The following is a 24837-nucleotide window of genomic DNA, read 5'->3' as shown; positions in this document are numbered from 1 at the left end:
ATGATAAATGAATTACTAAATTTATCTTCAGCATTTTCTCCCCATTTGTTACTTTTCACTCTGTCATTTTGGCACCAGTCTTGCGTCCTTCACCATGCTGAGATGATAAGGCACAAGTGTGTTAGGCTTCTTTTGAACTGGAATCATTAGAGATGGAGCTTCTTTTTTTGGTGCAGGTGGTGTTTTTGACTTGAGTTTCTCATTCGGATGAGCAGGAAGACTTGAATTATCATACTTGATGGAAACAACTTCTGCACATCTCTGTTTTTTGGTGTATTGAGGGGTTTTACTGGTTGGAAGGGTGGGTGAAGGCATTGGATGTTGAGGGTTGGTGAGATGCGACGAATTGTTCGGAAGGAAGGGCTGATATTAAGGCTTTGAAGATTTTCTCACAGGTGCTGTTGTTTTTCTTTTCCATTGATGTGAATGAAAGTTGAAGAGATATTGGAGATTATAAATGTTTATGAAAGAACTAATACAAAACCAAATTGCAAAATGTGAGGCTGACGAAATTGGTATTTATACTGGCAATTGCCACCATAAGTGTAAAGAAATAATATAATATTAAACAACCTATTGATGTGAATCCTCAGGGAATAAATTAAATTTCGCAGAAGAATTCAATGGAGAAACTCGGGCAAGATTCCCAGACACTGATATTTAAAGAGTAAAGGGGACAACTTTCCCAGTTTTTCAAAAAAGGAAGGGATGGCTTGGGATCATATTCCGTTGTTTTTCTAAAACTATCACCTTGAATCAAACAAAAAATAAAGCTTATAGAGCACGACTGATTAAGAGATATAATAGAGCGTAAAGATATATTAGCAACGTTAAGACGACTTCACTGAACGTCCGAAGGCATCAGATGCCTTGGTACTGTAACTACTTCTTTACCAAATTCAATCAACCGGAAAGATTGAGCTCCAAAGAAAGTTTTTGAGTTTTCTTGTAGCATGGATTGGAGTGTGGAGGCAGATTCCCATCCATCTGTGAAATTTCTTGTAGTAGTTGATGAGCTAGACCGAGTAAGAAAATAAATCAGCACATATGCTTCCTAGTCACCCAGATTGACAATCATGAAGCAACTGCAACTTTAACACCTCTGAATTCAGACTTTAGACGCGAAACTGGAATATCGACTTACTCTGTTTAAGTTTCGCATTTCCATCCTCTTCATTTTTTATATTATTGTTTCTCGGCTACTGCGGATGTCTTTTCAATTAACAACTCGTTGCTGATTCTCCTACGTGTACATTAATATAATGCGCAGTGGCTATATGTCCACGAGTAAAACACTTTTCCCACCAAAAAGTTTCAAATACCATTTTGTCACCCAAAATTTATATTATGTAATATCCAAAATTATTTCACTTTCACGGCGTTTGATGAGTCATCAAGATCCCGGGTAGGAGGATTTTGTAAAGCGGAGGCTGGTGTTCGAATGGTGGTGATTGATTGAATATTCGTCATCGGAATTAGTCAAAAATCAATTAAGAATAAGAAACCTTAGCTTTACGGTAACCGACAATGATGAGAAATCAAGTACCGAAGTGAGAGGGTTTTGTAGAGAAGAGACCGGAGATTCAAATGGGTGACAGAGAGAATTTTCGCACCAGAATCGGGTTTAGGATTAATGAAATATAAATTTTGAGTGAGAAAATGGTATTTTGAAACTTTGGGTGAAAAAGTATAATTAAGGCAAACCTTCAGTGGAAAAAAGTCGTTTACCCGTCCGATTATTTTGTGATATAATATATAAAACTGCCAACTATTCTCACCAAAGGATATTCTTCCATCTTCTTTGTTATCTAGAGAGATCAATTATAATAAGAATATTCAGAAGATGGAAATTTTGTAACAGAAATAGAATAAAGTCTAGGCCAGACATGCTTTACGCTCACTACCTTATAATCAGGATTTATGTTTTGAGGAAAAATCTCTCAATGTACTCCTCGCCTCTCCAAGAACGGGTACCTAATTATAATTCCATTGGAAGCAAAGCCAAGCCAAGGCAGTTTTTATAATCCCACGGAGCTTGCACATTCTGTGCTTATATGTACTGACAAGATATCCCATTATATCATATAGTAACCATATAATGCAAAACAGCACAATATAAAATAATAGCACCAGCATATATCACTGGGATCTTTTGTAAACTAATTAAAACAATCATGTTTGGTTGGGATATATTTTTCAAAGGGAAGTAAAAATCTCTAAATATTTACCTAGGAATGAATAATGAGGAATTTACAAAATATTTCAACCGATTGGCATTAGAAGAGAATTTTACACCTCCAGAATCTTAAATTGGTAAAAAGAAACAAGATTCTGATCATATAAGTTTTTCATCTAGTACAGTTGTTATAGATCATAGAGCCGTAACTTCAATGGCGGATGTCTTCACCACCTGTTCAATTCGTCTCCGGCATAGAGGACAGCTGGTTAAGTGTGAGGAGCATGCTGTACAACAAACATATGACCACACCTGCAGATCATAAAGGGTAGGGAACTCATTCAATTCAAAGGCCACAAGTACTCAAACTGTCCAGGAAAGGAGAATTATTCCATAAAGTAAGTCTTTGCTACTAATGCAATCAAATGAGAAGATAAGGGTAGGACAAACGAAGAAATACAAGCTCTGCTATCGAATCTGTGATATTAGGTATTCAGGATAAAAGAAATGTTTATTGTGACAAGATGATCAATTTTCGTTTGTGATCAAAACTAAAATTCATCTGGCTTACGCCAATACGAAAGAGATAAAACTACTAGATATATACCCTTGGGAGAAAAAGTTAATGGCATCTATCATTTATTGCCAAAGTGCATTTATATTAGGAATGGGCCCTATACTACATTCTTGTCTTCGAGAATAGTTAAGAATTTTGCAACATGGCATTGTAACCCAAACAAATAGGCAATTCAGCAGTCATATAAATACACAAAACATACTAATGTAACTTACGGGACAAAAACAGCATTGTACTCATGCTCAAGGCATATACACACTATATCTGGCATCACACGGTCTCTCTTAGTACCATCTGATCCATTCTCAGATGTTCCATTTGAAGCTGAAAAAACAGAACATTAGGACTGAATCATATCCAAACAAATTTTCAAAAACAACAATTACGTAGAAACCAGCAATTTACCTTCACTGTCTCCCTGATCTCTTAGTTGCAGCAGCAAGAACCCTGCATGGGCAGGTTTTACAACTCAGTTGTATGATGAGATAGAGCAGAGAAGAGAGTAATTCACTATAACAATAATGTTAGATTCTTTGATAGATAAAAAGGAAGTAGAATTTACATCAGTTTGAAGGATAACGTAATTGACTGCTGAGAATTGTAGAATCATACAGATTAATTTTTGCACAAGAAAGTGATGGTATCAAAACGTATTTTGCCAAGCTAATAGTCCCATCCAATACTAGACTAAGATTTTAAATATTTATTCAAATCTATCTGACAAGCAGTTTACAACTGTATATGACTGTCAATATATATATATATATATTTGAAATGAAAATCAACTTATACAATATATCCAAACATCAACCTGTTCTGACCAACTAGAATTTGAAGGCTTAGACCTGACCATACTTAGGTGGCTACATCAACCCTACCCATTGCCATTATACAGCTGAATAAAGAAGAATTTCTCAAATCTATTTTGCAAATCTACAATAGTTACCTGACTTCCAATGATGGCTCACGTATGAAGTAATTAAAAACAGAAAAGAAAAACACCCAATCCACTATATGGATAACATCCACGTCCTGAAACTAATTGGACATGGCTAATACACAAATGCACCACAAAATTCAAGAAGACTATTCTAATCCCTACCAGCTTAGGAGAGCATAAAATTGCACAAACAATCACCTAATGAATTACAATACATAATGAATAGTCAGCAGAAGAACCAGCCAACCAATGTCTGAGCAAAGACACAGCTTGTAATCAGTAGAGAGAACAACAGTGCAACATATTCAAGAATGCATATAAGTCAATTCTTGTTGTATACAGTCTCCATACGCAAATGATGAAATTCAACCACACATACCTTCTCTGAAATTCCCAGCGGCGCTTTCTTTCCAAGATATATTGGATAGAACGCTTAGCGATCAGAAAAACGCCAAACACTGTCAAACCTGCAGATGCATACTTATACCACCTGGTAAATAAACCTTCATTAAATTCCTTTTCTTCTCTCATGAATTCAACAACATAAATTTATGTAAAAGAAATTAAAAAAAAAATAAATAAAAAAAATAAAGGAGGAGGAAGCAATTCTTTGCAAGTGCAATAAACAACCTTGCCCATTTCCCAAGGTTTGCAATGAGCTCATCAATAGTTTTTGGAGAAACATAGAAAGGGCCTTTGTGTGGCCGTTGTATACGAACTGTTCCAATATCGTCTTTCACTGCCTGAATATATATTGCAAAGCATTTTACAAACATCAGGCTTACTTTGCAGCAACCATATCATCCACCAGTATTCAGCATAGAAAAATATTATTCATCACTCGATTTTATTGTCTAATAGCCCAATTATTAATTTCTATTGTCTAATAACCCCAGTCATTTCATAGTGGTATGCGCTGTATCTAAAAATCTAGTGATATTTGATAGAATCGGTGAAAACAAAGAAGAAAATAAATATAATTTCAATCACTATGCTAAGCCATACCTCTCCAACCACAGTCAAGGAAGTACCAGTTGGAAGTAGCCGTTCAATACGCTTGACTCCGAGCATCTAAAATCATGTATTACGCATCAAATAATCCTGAATCAGCAGCGGGAGTTTTTGTGTGTAAATGAAAAAAATGCAGAACAGGAAAAACCTTGAGGCCTTGGAGATAGTCTAATGTTCCACGTACAAGTGATCGTCCAGATTCTTCAAACACTTCACTTCCAACAGTTAATACAAAACCTGTGGCACTTCGGGCTCCCACTACAAATAAACGACCAGTCCCGTCCTCCTGAGAGGGCACCAAAAAAACCATCAATGTACCCTAAATCAGCAATGCAATTTACATACAATATCTCAATAATTTTAAGCCTTCATGTTAGGTTTTTTATATAGCCATTTCACTAAAGGTATACACAAGAGCAATAATCTTTCCTAGGAAGCAAGAGCGTGAGAAAGAGAGAGAGAGAGAGAGAGAGAGAGTCTCACGAGGTACCAAGGAACCTCTTTACTCATTGATAGCATCAATGCAGAATCTTGTATCCAAGACCCAGCATCATTGTGTTTCAGAAAGTGTTGTTCAGCCTAAAAAACAAATCAACAAAGAATTTTACACAAAAATACATTGAGGAACATCAATCAACAATGTAAATTATGCTATTTTTTAAGAAAATTAAAGCCCAACATCACCGTTTCCTCCACTATGACACCTCTCAACCCGCTATACTCGCAGCTAATAGGTGTCTCAGAGCCAACCCTTCCGCAAACCGTAACAATGAGTGGCAAAACTTTACTTTCAATGTCAAGTAATTGTGCTGAAAGGTCAAAGCAGATAGCAAATCATTGTTTGAGAGAGATATTTATTTTAAAACTTATGCCATTCACAACTAGATCAGCATCCAACATGATACAAGGACCTGTGTCTTCAGCATTAAGCTTAGAACATGAATGACAACAACATTTACATACATGTGTCCCAATCCATTTCCCAAAATCCAATCACTAACCCTTGAGCCAAGCAGGACAAAATTAATAGATGCTTCAAGGTGCATCACTATCCCAAGAAACATGTCTGAAGTTTATCAGAATCTGATAATTCATCAGAGCCAAATAACTAGTTACAGAAAGTGGGATACAAAGGATGAATATTAATATATCACCAGACTAGAAAATTCATTTTCATACACAATTCAGTCATGGACAACATTTCTTTCTCAGTGTAACACATTAGCATAATTATTACTCATTATATGATGATGACTAATAATCATCATCTTAACATGCACATCAATAAAAAGAAAGAAAAGCAAAATAACTATACAAGATTAAAAAGTAAAGCAGAGGGAAGTAGAAGTGGTCATAGGATAGTTAACGAGATTCGCATCGCTAATTATGTGGATTCTACATATAACCAAACAAACGAAGCAGGCCAACATTTCAAGCAAATAAAAACCAGAACAAGAATTACAAATTTACAAACCACATACCCAACTCCTTGAGCTGATCGACTCGCGTAACCGTCTTAAGAACCTCCGCGTCCCTTCACCACCGTAAAAAAATAACACAACGTCAAAGTGATTTTAGAATTTTGTGTATCATTTTTATTTTTTAAATATTGAAAATGATTAGAAAATGCGAAAAATAAAACGTGTTTGACATGTTGTCTAAAAAAAATAATTGAAAACATGAAATATAAAACCCGAAAAATGAAAACGTGTTCCACATGTTTTCTAAAACAGTAATGCTAAACTTACCGATCCAACTACCGACTTTGACATACCTACCCAACTACCCAAATCTCAAATTCGACTCAATTCACATGAGTCGGTATGTTAAAGTCGTAGTTAGGTCGGTAAGTCTAGTATTATTATTTTTGAAAACATAATGAAAAATATGAAATTTGTCACTTCACAATTGATAAACCCCAATTTGGTATTAATAATGAATGATGAATTAACCTACTAAGAACAGAGTATACATTAAAAATATTTTGATGCCAAGAAATATTTTTAGAATTTAAACACTCCACAAACATGTTTCTCTTAAGGTTCTTTACGCGTACGGCAACCAATAAGATGAGTAGAGCCACTGCTGAATGATTTGTAGCCCCGATTCGTTTTGTAATGGACCACCGTCCACCAACTTTAACACGTCTGAACTGGAATATCGAATTTCTTATGTGTTTTGAGTTTCACATTCTCTTTTTATCATTTTATTTGTTTGGGCTATGCGGGTGTCTTTTCAATTTAATACAGCACTTGTTAGATTCTCCTACTCTATCATAAACACGATTGCGCACTGCTCTTCTCTTCCATCTTTTTCAGGCTGTTCCCCAGAATTTATTATTTTATCAACATTAAAAACTGCTACATTATTTCTCACCAAAGAATATCTCTACACTAAACATGGTATCCTTCACAAAGCTTCACTCTTCTTTATAAACCCATTACGCCCCAGGCTGAGCTGAGCTACAGAAACATCGAACCAAGTGATACTGAATACACTTCACTGATTGTGTAACGATTTATCGTTTCTGTTCCTTCTCGCTGATTTCATTTCATGGTTTTACAACTACATTCCCTTTTACTTGTAAAAATATTATACCGATTCTTTGAACGGCGAAATATTAGCGTCCTGGATATGGAGGCGTTCTTGCACTGAAATTCCAAACTTCAATTTCAAATGAAACAAAATGCAGAGTGATTAAGGCCTAGTTTTATTTTAATCACTACCGTCAAATCATTGTTAATTTCTGTTCTAAAATTCATTAACTGCATTAGTTAAAGCCATGGATTTTTAACACTTCGTTGTGAAGAAACGCACGCTGGAAAGAATACGTAACAAAATATTATAATTTTACTTTATGACATGATATTATGATCAATCCCAACAATCAAATGAGATAATAAAACCTTACAAGATCAAGATACTGAGTAATAAAACGATGAATAACATACTGAAAGATTATTTATGAAACTAAAACACTCCACGAACAGGCATCTCTTAAGTTTCTTCACGCATACGGAACCAAGAAGATGAATTACTGGCAATAAACTTTATCCAGCAAACCCTTTTGAGCAGAGCCACTCCTGAAGGATTTGTAGCCCGGTTCTTTACTTCACGGGCCACTGCTTCCACCAACGAAGCTTGACATCTTTCTATCTTATGCTTAACACGATCGATATAATTCGAGAAATGATCGTCATTCTTTTGTTCACCAACATGTGAAGTATTCTTTCGTTCACCAACATGTGAATTAGTAGCTGTAATCTTCTTCTTCGCATGATAAATGAATTACTAAATTTATCTTCAGCATTTTCTCCCCATTGTACTTTTCACTCTGTCTCTTTGGCACCAGTCTTGCTTCCTTCACCATGCTGGATGATAATGGCACAAGTGTGTAGGCTTCTTTTGAACTGGAATCATTAGAGATGGAGCTTCTTTTTTTGGTGCAGGTGGTGTTTTTGACTTGAGTTTCTCATTCGGATGAGCAGAAGACTTGAATTATCATCTTGATGGAAACAACTTCTGCACCATCTCTGTTTTTTGGTGTATTGAGGGGTTTTACTGGCTTGGAAGGGTTGGGTGAAGGCATTGATGTTGAGGGTTGTGTGAGATGCGACAATTGTTCGGAAGGAAGGGCTGATATTAATGGCTTTGAAATTTTCTCACAGGTGCGTTGTTTTTCTTTTCCATTGATGTGAATGAAAGTTGAAGATATTGGAGATATATAATGTTTATGAAGAACTAATACAAAACCAAATTGCAAATGTGAGGCTGACGAAATTGGTATTTATACTGGCAATTGCACCAATAAGTGTAAGATAAAATATATAAATATTAAACACCTATTGATGTGAATCCTTCCAGGGTAATCTAAATTAAATTTCGCAGAAGAATTCAATGGGAAACTCGGGCTAAGATTCCCAGACACTGATATTTAAAGAGTAAGGGGACAACTTTCCCAGTTTTCAAAAAAGGAGGATGGCTTGGGATCATATTCCTTGTTTTTCTATAAACTATCACCTTGAATCAAACAAAATACAGCTTGAGCACGACTGATTAAAGATATAATAGAGCGTAAAGATATTATAGCAACGTTAAGACGACTTCACTGAACGTTCCGAAGCATCAGATGCCTGGTACTGACTACTTCTTTACCAAATTCAACAACGCGACGATTTGAGCTCCAAAGAAAGTTTTTGAGTTTTCTTGTAGCATGGGATTGGAGTGTGGGCAGATTCTCCATCCATCTGTGAAATTCTTTGTAGTAGTTGTGAGCTAGACCGAGTAGAGAAAAAATCAGCACATATGCTTCCTAGTCACCCAGATGGACAATCATGAAGCAACGCAACTTTAACACCTCTGAATTCAGACTTTAGACGCGAAACTGGAATATCGACTTTACTCTGTTTAAGTTTCGCATTTCCATCCCTCTCATTTTTATTATTTTTTCTCGGCTACTGCGATGTCTTTCAATTCATACAACTCGTTGCTAGATTCTCCTACTGTGTACTTAATATAATTGCGCAGTGTCTATAGTCCACGAGTAAAACACTTTTCCCACCCAAAAAGTTTCAAATACCATTTTGTCACCCAAATTTATATTATGTATATCCAATATATTTCACTTCTCAGTCGGCGTTTGATGAGTCATCAAGATCCAGGGTAGGAGGATTTTTGTAAAGCGGAGGCTGGTGGTTCGAATGGTGGTGATTGATTGAATATTCGTCATCGGAATTAGTCAAAAACAATTAAGAATAGAAACCTTAGCTTTACGGTAACCGACAATTGATGAGAAATCAAGTACCGAAGTGAGAGGTTTTGTAGAGAAGAGACCGGAGATCAAATGGGTGACAGAGAATTTTCGCCACCAAATCGGTTTATATTGAATAAATATAAATTTTGAGTGAGAAAATGGTATTTTGAAACTTTTTGGGTGAAAAAGTATAATTAAGGCAAACCTTCAGGTGGAAAAAGTCGTTTACCCGTCCGATTTTTTTGTAAATTAATAATAAAACTGCCAACTTATATCTCACCAAAGGATATTCTTCCATCTTCTTTGTTATCTAGAGAGATCATTATAATAAGAATATTCAAAGATGAAATTTTGTAACAGAAATAGAATAGTCTAGGCCAGACATGCTTTACGCTCCTACACCTTATAATCATTTTCATTGTTTTGAGGAAAATCTCTCAATGTACTCCTCGCCTCTCCAAGGAACGGTTACCTAAATTATAATTCCATTGGAAGCAAAGCCAAGCCAGGCAGTTTTTATAATCCCACAGACTTGCACATTTCTGATTGCTTATATGTACTGACAAGGATTCCCATTATATCATATAGTATACCATATAATGCAAAACACAAATATAAAATAATAGCACCAGCATATATCACTGGGATCTTTTGTAAACTAATTAAAACAATCATGTTTGGTTGGGATATCATTTTTCAAGAGGGAAGTAAAAATCTCTAAATATTTACATAGGAATGAATAATGAGAATTTACATAAATTATTTCAACCGATTGGCATTATGAAGAGAATTTTACACCTCCAGAATCTTAAATTGGTAAAAAGAAACAGATTCTGATCATATAAGTTTTTCATCTAGTACAGTTGTTATAGATCATAGAGCCGTAACTTCAATGCGGAATGTCTTCACCACCTGTTCAATTCGTCTCCGGCATAGAGGACAGCTGGTTAAGTGGTGAGGAGCATGCTGTAAAACAACACAATGACCACACCGCGATCATAAAGGTAGGGAACTCATTCAATTCAAAGGCCACAAGTACTCAAACGTCCAGGAAGAGAATTATTCCATAAAGTAAGTCCTTTGCTACTAATGCAATCAAATGAGAGAATAAGGGTAGACAACGAAGAAATAACACTCTGCTAATCGAATCTGTGATATTAAGGTATTCAAGGATAAAAAATGTTTATTGTGACAAGATGATCAATTTTCTTTTGTGATCAAAACTAAAATTCATCGGGCTTACGCCAATACGAAAGAGATAAACTACTATGATATATACCCCTTGGGGAGAAAAAGTTAATGGCATCTATCATTTATTGCCAAAGTGCATTTATATTAGGAATGGGCCATATACTCCAATTCTTAGTCTTCGAGAATAGTTAAGAATTTTGCAACATGGCATTGTAACCCAAACAAATAGCAATTCAGCAGTCTATATAATACACAAAACTACTATGTAACTTGCGGACAAAAACAGCATTGTACTCATGCTCAAGGCATATCACACATATATCGGCATCACACGGTCTCTCTTAGTACCATCTGACCATTCTCAGATGTTCCATTTGAAGCTGAAAACAATCGGAACTTAGGACTGAATCATATCCAACAAATTTTCAAAAACAACAATTACGTAGAAACCAGATTTACCTTCACTGTCTTTCCCTGATCTCTTAGTTGCGCAGCAAGAACCCTGCATGGGCAAGTTTTACAACTCAGTTTGTCATGATGAGATAGAGCAGAGAAGAGAGTAATTCCTATAACAATAATGTTTAGATTCTTGAATAGATAAAAAGGAAGTAGAATTCACCATCAGTTTGAAGGACTAACGTAATTGACTGCCTGAGAATTGTAGAAATCATACAGATTAATTTTTGCACAGATAAGTGATGGTATCAAACCGATATTTTGCCAAGCTAATAGTCCCATCCAATACTACTGACTAAGATTTTAAATATTTATTCCAACTCTATCTGACAAGCAGTTTACAACTGTATATGACTGTCAAATATATATATTATTTTGAAATGAAAATCAACTTATACAAATTCCAAACATCAACCTGTCTCTGACAACAAGAATTTGAAGGCTTAACCTGCACCACTACATGTGGCTACATCACCCTACCCATTGCCATTATACAGCTGAATAAAGAAGAATTTCTCAAATCTATTTTGCAAATCTACAATAGTTACCTGCTTCCAATGATGGCTCACGTATGAGTAATTAAAAACAGAAAAGAAAAGACCCAATCTTGAGGCAAGGCAAATGTGTACTGCCCCCAGAGATTTTAATGAGGTTGGTTGGCATGCATAGATGAAGTCAAAAATGTTGAAGACTGAGATTGAGTTGAATCAATTTTTGGCTCCCCGGTTAGATATTTATTTCATCAGCCAATAGAGGCGTGCATGCGGATGCACTTTTAATTGACCTTAATTAAAATATCTGTTTGTTTATAGGAACCCAAAAAGTCTGTTATGTTGATATCAAATGACAACGTTGTTCCTTTAGTTTAATTGTATAATTAGAATTAATAAATGTTTTGTTTGAAGAAGAGGCAGCATGCATCAGCTGGGCCGGGGTGTTATGACTTATGATTAAGAGAGAGAGGCAGGTTGACCTGTGTTAAAACAAATATAGATAATTATGTCATGCCGGTGCATCCAATCAGTTTTAAGTGCTTTTATCATGCTTCCTCACTTCAACCTATTAACTTCAAGGCTTGGAAACCAATTATCAAGACAATGAGACATCGTGCATGCAAGCAACCAGAAGGCGCATTATAATTAGCCAAATTGTGAACAGTGTTTGATATAAATATGTATAAGGCTGCGATCTTTGATAACTCCCAAAGGACCTTAATCTCACACCATCCATTTTATTTCAATTCTCTTCTCCGGCCTATGTTTTTGTTTAGGGTCAAACCCCCTACCATCTACCCAAAAGCTCATTCACTATTCAATATGATGATCCATTACATTTACACCCGGAATTGGTTAAGTATTTTATTATATGCAACTGCATGCTTTTGGAATGTATTCACCGTAGCATATTCTATATCAACACTCAAATACGCTTCCCAACAAACAAATTTGGTGTAATTTTAGGTCTCAATTTGTTCTTATTCTTATTATTTTGTTTTTAAATCTTAAGAGAAAGAGGGATTTAAAACCTAAGACTATATATTTTAACCACACATCTCAAAGTTCGTCTTATCATTTGAACTACCTAAGAGTGGTCAATTTATCTTAATCCCTCAATGGAACTAACATTCTAATTTCCCATCTAATTAATTTAAAGGTGAAAAGACCAGCTATATTTTATCTTTCTAATCATTCATTTTTTTATTAGTTCCTATAAATGTACAAACAAAATTTCTTGTGTTAGACTGATGTAATGTAGCAATATGTATATTAATGAGGTACATTAATAGCTTGAATAAACTATAGTAATATGGGGCCAATTCTTGTTTCGGTGATTGGTGCATAAGATATGATAGGTAAAGTTAGTACATTGGTGCATTTTGTAATTCCTTGTTTGAAGTGGAACATCAATGAGGTCAGACAACAAACACAAATAAATAATCCAAAGACAAAACTTAGAGGAACAGCTAGTTGATAAAAACAATATGGACTTAGAAATCAATGCCATTTAAAAGTAAAACCATCCAACCAATTTCGGAAACAGTGGAGATGAGACACAGATATGTTAATGGCGTTGGATACAACCATACAAACAATACACCCTGTAATTGCTAGTATCTCATGGGAGAATTTAATGCTACCGTCACATTTGCATTGCAGTCATGTGAATATCAGAGCAATAAAGATTTCTATGGAGTAGTGCGTAATCGATTTGATGAGATGAATTTACAAAAATATGCACAAAATAGCTTTGGGCTGAGGATAGATTAGATTAGGCTGGGTCAGGTCAGCCCAGTTTCATGCTGGTTCACATTCGATGGTCTGGGCTGTCAAAAAATATACAATAATTGGGTTCGATTCAACCAGTTCTTCATCCAAAAATTAATTAATCACTCCCACGAATCAATTCATCTTAAATAAAGTTCTTCAATTTTTTATTTATTTTTTTCCTTTTTGCTGATCATGGTTTTACTACATTCCCTTTTACTTGAAAAATTATTATACCAATTTTATGAACGGATATGGTGGTGTTCTTGTACTGAAAAGAGAAAACATGCCAGGTGGGTTCATCACCACCGTTCTAATGTTAAAAAGTGGAAAGCTAGGTAAGGAACACGATTCCTTCTCTCATTTATATAATCCTAGACCTAATTATTTTGCATTTGAAAGTGAAGCGTATCTACATTTTGCTAAGAAGCAAAGAGTTCTTGATTGGGCTACGAATGATAATTAGAAGTTATATTTAATTTGAAATTATTAGATTATAATGATGTGATATATATACTAATAGAATCAAATGCAAAAGCAGATCTTGAAATGGAGGATTTTATTTGTATATTTTTGGTAGATTATATATTATTAAATGTTTGTTTGCCTATTTGGGCAATGAACATCCAAGGAAGTGAGTGACCAATATAGTATACAATACTTTTGTGATTTCATTCAAATAAAAGATTATAAAGAGTAGATAGGGTGATGCAAACGGTTAACTGGAATTGTAAATTGATTGGTGGATTTTAGCGTTTATTTACATTGTATTAACATAGCGTGTAAGTTAGGTTGTTTTGTTTTGATTGATAGAAAGGTACGTATGTCATGTCAACTTAAAAATATGTCCACTTTTGCTTTTCATAATGTCAACCAATTACCATCCACCACTCACATTAACCAAATAAACCTTCCCCCATCAATTAAATTAGTACACTTTAAAAGTATAAATTTCTCTCGTCTTTAATTTCATTCATATTTTCTTTGTTAAAAAAAATAATATGACTGGTTTCGAGGATGTCACATGGTCAACGAATCTAGCGCTATCAAGTAATTCACGGATGTTGAACCAAAATAATTTTCTACAGAGTTCGTGAACTGGTTGATTAATTAAAATATATATGTGTGTGTGTGAAGCAATGATCAAGTGAAAAAAGAAGAAAGCCATCTCTCATGTCAACATGTGAGACTTGAGAATTGAGGCAAGGCAAATGTGTACTGCCCCCAGAGATTTTAATGAGGTTGGTTGGCATGCATAGATGAAGTCAAAAATGTTGAAGACTGAGATTGAGTTGAATCAATTTTTGGCTCCCCGGTTAGATATTTATTTCATCAGCCAATAGAGGCGTGCATGCGGATGCACTTTTAATTGACCTTAATTAAAATATCTGTTTGTTTATAGGAACCCAAAAAGTCTGTTATGTTGATATCAAATGACAACGTTGTTCCTTTAGTTTAATTGTATAATTAGAATTAATAAATGTTTTGTTTGAAGAAGAGGCAGCATGCATCAGCTGGGCCGGGGTGCTTATGGACTATGATTAAGAGAGAGAGGCGGTTGACCTGTGTTAAAACAAAATAGATAATAATGTCATGCCGGTGCTTTTATATGCTTCTCACTTCAACCTATTAACTTCAAGATCGGAAACCAATTATCAAGACAATGACACATCGTGCATGCAAGCACCAGAAGGCGCATTATAATTAGCCAAATTGTGAACAGTGTTTGATAAAATATGTATAAGGCTGCGATCTTTGATAACTCCCAAAGGACCTTAATCTCACACCATCCATTTATTTCAATTCTCTTATTGGGCTATGTTTTTGTTTAGGGTCAAACCCCCTACCATCTACCCAAAGCTCATTCACTATTCAATATGATGATCCATACATTTACACCCAGAATTGGCTTTTGGAATGTATTCACCGTAGTATTCTATATCAACACTCAAATACGCTTCCAACAAACAAATTTGGTGTAATTTAGGTCTCAATTTGTTCTATTCTTATATTTTGTTTTTAAATCTTAAGAGAAAGGGATTTAATAAGCTATTATTTAACCACACATCTCAAAGTTCGTCTTATCATTTGAACTACCTAAGAGTGGTCATTTTTTAATCCCTCAATGGAACTAACATTCTAATTTCCCGTCTAATTATAAAGGTGAAAAGACAGCTATATTTTATCTTTCTAATCATTCATTTTTTATTGTTCCTATAAATGTACAAACAAAATTTCTTGTGTTAGACTGATGTATGTAGCAATATGTATATACAATACATATTAATGAGGTATATAATAGCTTGAATAAATTATAGTAATATGGGGCCAATTCTGTTTCGTGATTGGTGCATAAAGTATGATAGGTAAAGTTAGTACATTGGTGCATTTTGTTAATTCCTGTGTGAAGTGGAATCAATGAGGTCATTCCACCGAGACAACAAACACAAATAATAATCCAAAGACAAAACTTAGAGGAACAGCTAGTTGATAAAACAATATGGACTTAGAAATCAGTACCATTTAAGTTAAAAATGTAACAAAACCATCCAACCAATTTCGGCACAATGGAGATGAGACACAGAGTTAATGGCGTGGATACAACCATACAGACAATACACACCCTGTAATTGCTAATATCTCATGGGAGAATTTAATGCTACCGTCACATTGCTTGCAGTCATGTGAATATCAGAGCAATAAAGATTGCTATGGAGTATGCGTAATCGATTTGATGAGATGAATTTACAAAAATATGCACAAAATAGTTTGGGCTGAGGATAGATTAGAGATTAGACTGGGTCGGTCTGGTCAGGCTGTCAGCCAGTTTCATGCTGGTTCACATTCGATGGTCTGGGCTGTCAAAAAATATACAATAATTGGGTTCGATTCAACCAGTTCTTCATCCAAAAATTAATTAATCACTCCCACGAATCAATTCATCTTAAATAAAGTTCTTCAATTTTTTTTTTCCTTTTTGCTGATCATGGTTTACTACATTCCCTTTTACTTGAAAAATTATTATACCAATTTTATGAACGGATATGGTGGTGTTCTTGTACTGAAATTCCAAATAGAACAAAACGTCAAAGTGATTTATGAATTTTGTGTATTCATTTTTATTTTTAAAATATTGAAAATGATTAGAAAATGCGAAAAATAAAACGTGTTTGACATGTTGTCAAAAAAGAATAATTGAAAACATGAAATATTAAAACCGAAAAATGAAAACGTGTTCATGGTTTTCTAAAACAGTAATGCTAAACTTACCGATCCAACTACCGACTTTGACATACCTAACCAACTACCCAAATCTCAAAATTCGACTCAATTCACATGAGGTATGTTAAAGTCAGTAGTTAGGTCGGTAAGTCTAGATATTATTTTGAAAAATAATGAAAAATATGAAATTTGTCACTACACAATTGATAAAACCCCAATTTGGTATTAATAATGAAATGATGAATTAACCTACTTAGAACAGAGTATACATTAAAAATATTTGATGCCAAGAAATATTTTTATGAATTTAAACACTCCACAAACATGTTTCTCTTAAGGTTCTTTACGCGTACGGCAACCATAAGATGAGTAGAGCCACTGCTGAATGATTTGTAGCCCCGATTCGTTTGTTAATGGACTCACCGTCCACCAACTTTAACACGTCTGAACTGGAATATCGAATTTCTTATGTGTTTGGTTTCACATTTCCTTTTTATCATTTTATTTGTTTTGGGCTAATGCGGGTGTCTTTTCAATTTAAACAGCATCTTGTTAGATTCTCCTACTCTATACATAAACACGATTGCGCACTGCTCTTCTCTCCATCTTTTCAGGCTGTTCCCCAGAATTTATTATTTTATCAACATTAAAAACGCTACATTATTTCTCACCAAAGAATATCTCTACACTAAACATGGATATCCCACAAAAGCTTCACTCTTCTTTATAAACCCATTAACGCCCCAGGCTGAGGCTGAGCTACAGAAACATCGAAGACCAGTGATACTGAATACACTTCACTGATGTTGGTAAAAAGATTTACGTTTCTGTTCCTTCTCGCTGATTTATTTCATGGTTTTACAACTACATTCCTTTACTTGTAAAAAATATACCGATTCTTTGAACGGCGAAAATATAGCGGTCCTGGATAGGAGGCGTTCTTGCACTGAAATTCCAAACTTCATTTCAAATGGAAACAAATGCAGAGTGATTAAGGCCTAGTTTTATTTTAATCACTACCGTCAAATCAGTTGTTAATTTCTTGTTCTGAAAATTCATTAACTGCATTAGTTAAAGCCATGGATTTTTAACACTTGCGTTGTGAAGAAAACGCGACGCTGGAAAGAAATACGTAAACAAAATATTATAATTTTACTTTATGACATGATATTATGATCAATCCCAACAATCAAATGAGATAATAAAACCTTACAAGATCAAAGTACTGAGTAATAAAACGATGAATAACATACTGAAAGAATTATTTATGAAACTAAAACACTCCACAAACAGGCATCTCTTAAGTTTCTTCACGCATACGGAACCAAGAAGATGAATTACTGGCAATAAACTTTATCCAGCAAACCCTTTTGAGCAGAGCCACTCCTGAAGGATTTGTAGCCCGGTTCTTTACTTCACGGAGCCACTGCTTCCACCAACGAAGCTTGACATCTTTCTTATCTTATGCTTAACACGATCGATATAATTCGAGAAATGATCGTCATTCTTTTGTTCACCAACATGTGAAGTATTCTTTCGTTCACCAACATGTGAATTAGTAGCTGTAATCTTCTTCTTCGCATGATAAATGAAATTACTAAATTTATCTTCAGCATTTTCTCCCCATTTGTTACTTTTCACTCTGTCATCTTTGGCACCAGTCTTGCGTCCTTCACCATGCTGAGATGATAATGGCACAAGTGTGTTAGGCTTCTTTTGAACTGGAATCATTAGAGATGGAGCTTCTTTTTTTGGTGCAGGTGGTGTTTTTGACTTGAGTTTCTCATTCGGATGAGCAGGAAGACTTGAATTATCATACTTGATGGAAACAACTTCTGCACCATCTCTGTTTTTTGGTGTATTGAGGGGTTTTACTGGCTTGGAAGGGTTGGGTGAAGGCATTGGATGTTGAGGGTTGTGTGAGATGCGACGAATTGTTCGGAAGGAAGGGCTGATATTAATGGCTTTGAAGATTTTCTCACAGGTGCTGTTGTTTTTCTTTTCCATTGATGTGAATGAAAGTTGAAGAGATATTGGAGATATATAAATGTTTATGAAAGAACTAATACAAAACCAAATTGCAAAATGTGAGGCTGACGAAATTGGTATTTATACTCGCAATTGCACCAATAAGTGTAAAGATAAAATATATAAATATTAAACAACCTATTGATGTGAATCCTTCCAGGGTAATCTAAATTAAATTTCGCAGAAGAATTCAATGGAGAAACTCGGGCTAAGATTCCCAGACACTGATATTTAAACAGTAAATGGGGCAACTTTCCCAGATTTTCAAAAAGGAAGGGATGGCTTGGGATCATATTCCTTGTGTTGTTTTTCTATAAACTATCACCTTGAATCAAACAAAATACAGCTTATAGAGCACGACTGATTAAGAGATATAATAGAGTCTATAGCTGTTGACAGAGCGTAAAGATATTATTAGCAACGTTAAGACGACTTCACTGAACGTTCAAAAGGCATCAGATGCCTTGGTACTGTAACTACTTCTTTACCAAATTCAATCAACCGGACAAGATTTGAGCTCCAAAGAAAGTTTTTGAGTTTTCTTGTAGCATGGGATTTGGAGTGTGGAGGCAGATTCTCCATCCATCTGTGAAATTTCTTTGTAGAAGTTGATGAGCTAGACCGAGTAGAGAAATAAATCAGCAAATATGCTTCCTAGTCACCCAGATTTGACAATCATGAAGCAACTGCAACTTTAACACCTCTGAATTCAGACTTTAGACGCGAAACTGGAATATCGACTTTACTATGTGTTTTAAGTTTCGCATTTCCTATCCTCTTCATTTTTATATTATTGTTTCTCGGCTACTGCGGATGTCTTTTCAATTCAATACAACTCGTTGCTAGATTCTCCTACTGTGTACATTAATATAATTGCGCAGTGTCTATATGTCCACGAGTAAAACACTTTTCCCCACCCAAAAAGTTTCAAAATACCATTTTGTCACCCAAAATTTATATTATGTTAATATCCAAAATATATTTCACTTTCTCAGTCGGCGTTTGATGAGTCATCAAGATCCAGGGTAGGAGGATTTTTGTAAAGCGGAGGCTGGTGGTTCGAATGGTGGTGATTGATTGAATATTCGTCATCGGAATTAGTCAAAAATCAATTAAGAATAAGAAACCTTAGCTTTACGGTAACCGACAATTGATGAGAAATCAAGTACCGAAGTGAGAGGGGTTTTGTAGAGAAGAGACCGGAGATTCAAATGGGTGACAGAGAGAATTTTCGCCACCAGAATCGGGTTTAGGTATTAATGAAATATAAATTTTGAGTGAGAAAATGGTATTTTGAAACTTTTTGGGTGAAAAAGTATAATTAAGGCAAACCTTCAGTGGGAAAAAGTCGTTTACCCGTCCGATTATTTTGTGAATATAATAATAAAACTGCCAACTTATATCTCACCAAAGGATATTCTTCCATCTTCTTTGTTATCTAGAGAGATCAATTATAATAAGAATATTCAGAAGATGGAAATTTTGTAACAGAAAAAGAATAAAGTATAGGCTAGACATGCTTTACGCTCCTACACCTTATAATCAGGATTTTCATTGTTTTGAGGAACAAGCTCTCAATGTAATCCTCGGCCCTCGCCTCGCCAAGGTACGGTTACCTAAATTATAATTCCATTGGAAGCAAAGCCAAGCCAGAGGCAGTTTTTATAATCCCACGAGACTCGCACATTTCTGATTGCTTATATGTAATGACATGGATTTCCATTATATCATATAGTATACCATATAATGCAAAACAGCACAATATAAAATAATAGCACCAGCATATATCACTGGGATCTTTTGTAAACTAATTAAAACAATCATGTTTGGTTGGGATATCATTTTTCAAGAGGGAAGTAAAAATCTCTAAATATTTACATAGGAATGAATAATGAGGAATTTACATAAATTATTTCAACCGATTGGCATTATGAAGAGAATTTTACACCTCCAGAATCTTAAATTGGTAAAAAGAAACAAGATTCTGATCATATAAGTATTTTTCATCTACTACAGTTGCTATAGGTCATAGAGCCGTAACTTCAATGGCGGAATGTCTTCACCACCTGTTCAATTCGTCTCCGGCATAGAGGACAGCTGGTCAAGTGTGAGGAGCATGCTGTACAACAACACATATGACCACACCTGTAGATCATAAAGGGTAGGGAACTCATTCAATTCAAAGGCCACAAGTACTCAAACTGTCAAGGAAAGGAGACTTGTTCCACAAAGTAAGTCCTTTGCTACTAATGCAATCAAATGAGAAGATAAGGGTAGGACAAACGAAGAAATACAAGCTCTGCTAATCGAATCTGTGATATTAAGGTATTCAAGGATAAAAGAAATGTTTATTGTGACAAGATGATCAATTTTCGTTTGTGATCAAAACTAAAATTCATCTGGCTTACGCCAATACGAAAGAGATAAAACTACTATGATATATACCCCTTGGGAAGAAAATGTTAATGGCATCTATCATTTATTGCCAAAGTGCATTTATATTAGGAAATGGGCCATATACTCCAATTCTTAGTCTTCAGAAAATAGTTTAGAATTTTGCAACATGGCATTGTAACCCAAACAAATAGGCAATTCAGCAGTCTATATATAAATACACAAAACATACTATGTAACTTACGGGACAAAAACGCATTGTACTCTGCTCAAGGCATATCACACTATATCGTGGCATCACACGGTCTCTCTTAGTACCATCTGATCCATTCTCAGTGTTCCTTTGAAGCTGAAAAACAATCGAACATTAGGACTGAATCATCCAAACAAATTTTCAAAAACAAACATTACGTAGAAAACCAGCAATTTACCTTCACTGTCTTTCCCTGATCTCTTAGTTGCAGCAGCAAGAACCCTGCTGGGCAAGGTTTTACAACTCAGTTTGTCATGAGAGTAAGAGCAGAGAAGAGAGTAATTCACTATAACATAATGTTAGATTCTTGAATAGATAAAAGGAAGTAGAATTTCACATCAGTTTGAAGGACTACGTAATTGACTGCCTGAGAATTGTAGAAATCATACAGATTATTTTTGCACAAAGATAGTGATGGTATCAAACCGATATTTTGCCAAGCTAATAGTCCCATCCAATACTAGCTGACTAAGTTTTAAATATTTATTCCATCTATCTGACAAGCATTTTACAACTGTATATGACTGTCAATATTATATATATATATTTGAAATGAAATCAACTTATACAATATATCCAAACATCAACCTGTCTCTGACCAACTAGAATTTGAAGGCTTAGACCTGACCATACTACGGTGGCTACATCACCCTACCCATTGCCATTATACGCTGATAAGAAGAATTTCTCAAATCTTTTTGCAAATCTACAATAGTTACCTGACTTCCAATGATGGCTCACGTATGAAGTAATTAAAAACAGAAAAGAAAAAGACCCAATCCACTATATGGATACATCCACGTCCTGAAACTATTGGACATGGCTAATACACAAATGCACCACAAAATTCAAGAAGACTATTCTAATCCCTACCAGCTTAGGAGAGCATAAAATTGCACAAACAATCACCTAATGAATTACAATACATAAATAGTCAGCAGAAGAACCAGCCAACCTGTCTGAGCAAAGACACAGCTTGTAATCAGTAGAGAGAACAACAGTGCACATATTCAAGAATGCATATAAGTCATTCTTGTTGTATACAGTCTCCATACGCAAATGATGAATCAACCACACATACCTTCTCTGAAATTCCGCGGGCGCTTTCTTTCCAAGATATATTGGATAAACGCTTAGCGATCAGGAAAACGCCAAACACTGTCAAACCTGCAGATGCATACTTATACCACCTGTAAATAAACCTTCATTAAATTCCTTTTCTTCTCTCATGATTCAACAACATAAATTTATAAAGAAATTAAAAAAAAAATAAATAAAAAAATAAAGGAGGAGAACAATTCTTTGCAAGTGCAATAAACAACCTTGCCCATTTCCCAAGGTTTGCATAGCTCATCAATAGTTTTGGGAGACATAGAAAGGGCCTTTGTGTGGTCGTTGTATACGAACTGTTCCAATATCGTCTTTCACTGCCTGAATATATATTGCAAAGCATTTTAAAAACATCAGGCTTACTTTGGAGCAACCATTCATCCACCAGTATTCAGCTAGAAAAATATTATTCATCACTCGTTTTTGCCTAATAGCCCAATTATTAATTTCTATTGTCTAATAACCCCAGTCTTTCATAGTGGTATGCGCTGTATCTAAAAAGCAAGAAAAATAAATATAATTTCGATCACTATGCTAAGCCATACCTCTCCAACCACAGTCAAGGGTACCGTTGGAAGTAGCCGTTCAATACGCTTGACTCCAAGCATCTAAAATCATGTATTACACATCAAATAATCCTGAATCAGCAGTGGAGGTTTTGTGTGTAAATGAAAAAAATGCAGAACAGGAAAACCTTGAGGCCTTGGAATAGTCTAATGTTCCACTACAAGTGATCGTCCAGATTCTTCAAACACTTCACTTCCAACAGTTAATACAACCTGTGGCACTTCGGGCTCCCACTACAAATACACACCAGTCCCGTCCTCCTGAGAGGGCACAAAAAACCATCAACGTACCCTAAATCAGCAATGCAATTTAATACGATATCTCAATAATTTTAAGCCTTCATGTTAGGTTTTTTATTAGCCATTTCACTAAAGGTATACACAAGAGCATAATCTTTCCTAGAGCAGAGCGTGAGAAAGAGAGAGAGAGTCTCACTAGGTACCAAGGAACCTCTTTACTCATTGATAGCATCAATGCAGAATCTTGTATCCAAACCCAGCATCATTGTGTTTCAGAATGTTTGTTCAGCCTAAAAAACAAATCAACAAAGATTTTACACAAAAATCAATTGGAAACTCATCAACATGTGTAAATTATGCTATTTTTTAAGAAAATTAAAGCCCAACATCACCGTTTCCTCCAATATGACACCTCTCAACCCGCTATACTCGCAGCTAATAGGTGTCTCAGAGCCAACCCTTCCGCAAACCGTAACAATGAGTGGCAAAACTTTACTTTCAATGTCAAGTAATTGGGCTGAAAGGTCAAAGCAGATAGCAAATCATTGTTTGAGAAAGATATTTATTTCACAACTTTGCCATTCACAACTAGATCAGCATCCAACATGATACAAGGACCTGTGTCTTCAGCATTAAGCTTAGAACATGAATGACAACAACATTACATACATGTGTCCCAATCCATTTCCCAAAATCCAATCACTAACCCTTGAGCCAAGCAGACAAAATTAATATGCTTCAAGTGCATCACTATCCCAAGAAACATGTCAGAAGTTCATCAGAATCTGATAATTCATTAGAGCCAAAATAACTAGTTACAGAAAGTGGGATACAAAGGGAATATTAATATATCACCAGACTAAAATTCATTTCATACACAATTCAGTCATGGACACCATTTCTTCTCAGTGTAACACATTAGCATAATTATTACTCATTATTGAGGATGACTAATATAATCCATCTTAACATGCACATCAATAAAAAGAAAGAAAAGCAAAAAACTATACAAGATTAAAAGTAAAGCAGAGGGAAGTAGAAGTGGTCAAGGTAGTTAACGAGATTCGCATCGCTAATTTGTGGATTCACTATAACCAACAAACGAAGCAGGCCAACATTTCAAGCAAATAAAACCAGAACAAGAATTACAAATTTACAAACCACATACCCAACTCCTTGAGCTGATCGACTCGCGTAACCGTCTTAAGAACCTCCGCGTCCCTTCACCACCGTAAAAAAAAACAAAAATTAATAATAATTTATACAGCCCTAAATTCGGTATCAAATAAAGTAGAAAAAAGGAGAAACCGCCACTGCTCCTCCGAGCAGATAAAGTGCAGCTCCACTCAGCAGCAACTTATCCCACCCCACGGAATCATCTTCACCGCCTCTATAAAACCCTAATCTTAGTTTATTATCAGAAACAAACTTCATTTGCATATCTTCAAGAACCGACATTGCACGAGAGGACACACCGTCTAGAAACTTATAAAAGTAACTAATACAGGGGAAAAAATTCGCAGATTTTAGGAAAAATTTGATTGATGTTCGTTAGTTCGCGAGAGAAGAGAGAGAGAGAATCGGATGCGAAGTGTAAGAGACAGGGTGAGACGAGGGAGTGAGAGAGAGGTAAGCAGCTTTGCGTGGTTTCAAGAT

The 24837-nt window shown here is 35.2% G+C and overlaps 1 protein-coding gene and 1 pseudogene across 1 annotated transcript; both read right to left on the bottom strand.

Annotated features, from left to right (window-relative positions):
- Window positions 1–2371: 2371 nt before the first annotated feature.
- LOC116138362 (E3 ubiquitin-protein ligase SP1-like) lies at window positions 2372–18597 on the bottom strand. Its single transcript, XM_031424071.1, is given in 13 exon segments — window positions 2372–2475; window positions 2478–2488; window positions 2969–3077; window positions 3159–3169; window positions 3171–3200; window positions 4073–4183; window positions 4324–4436; window positions 4699–4764; window positions 4853–4990; window positions 5188–5283; window positions 5389–5513; window positions 6186–6238; window positions 18005–18597. Coding segments are annotated over 13 exon segments (1560 nt in total).
- Window positions 18598–20382: 1785 nt separating this feature from the next.
- Window positions 20383–24787, bottom strand: LOC116138376 (annotated as a pseudogene).
- Between the last annotated feature and the right edge of the window lie 50 nt (window positions 24788–24837).

Source organism: Pistacia vera, unplaced genomic scaffold, assembly GCF_008641045.1.
Source record: "Pistacia vera cultivar Batoury unplaced genomic scaffold, PisVer_v2 Contig340, whole genome shotgun sequence".
Lineage (NCBI taxonomy): Eukaryota > Viridiplantae > Streptophyta > Magnoliopsida > Sapindales > Anacardiaceae > Pistacia > Pistacia vera.
Note: the sequence above shows the minus strand (reverse complement) of the source record. Positions and strands in the feature narration are given on the sequence as shown.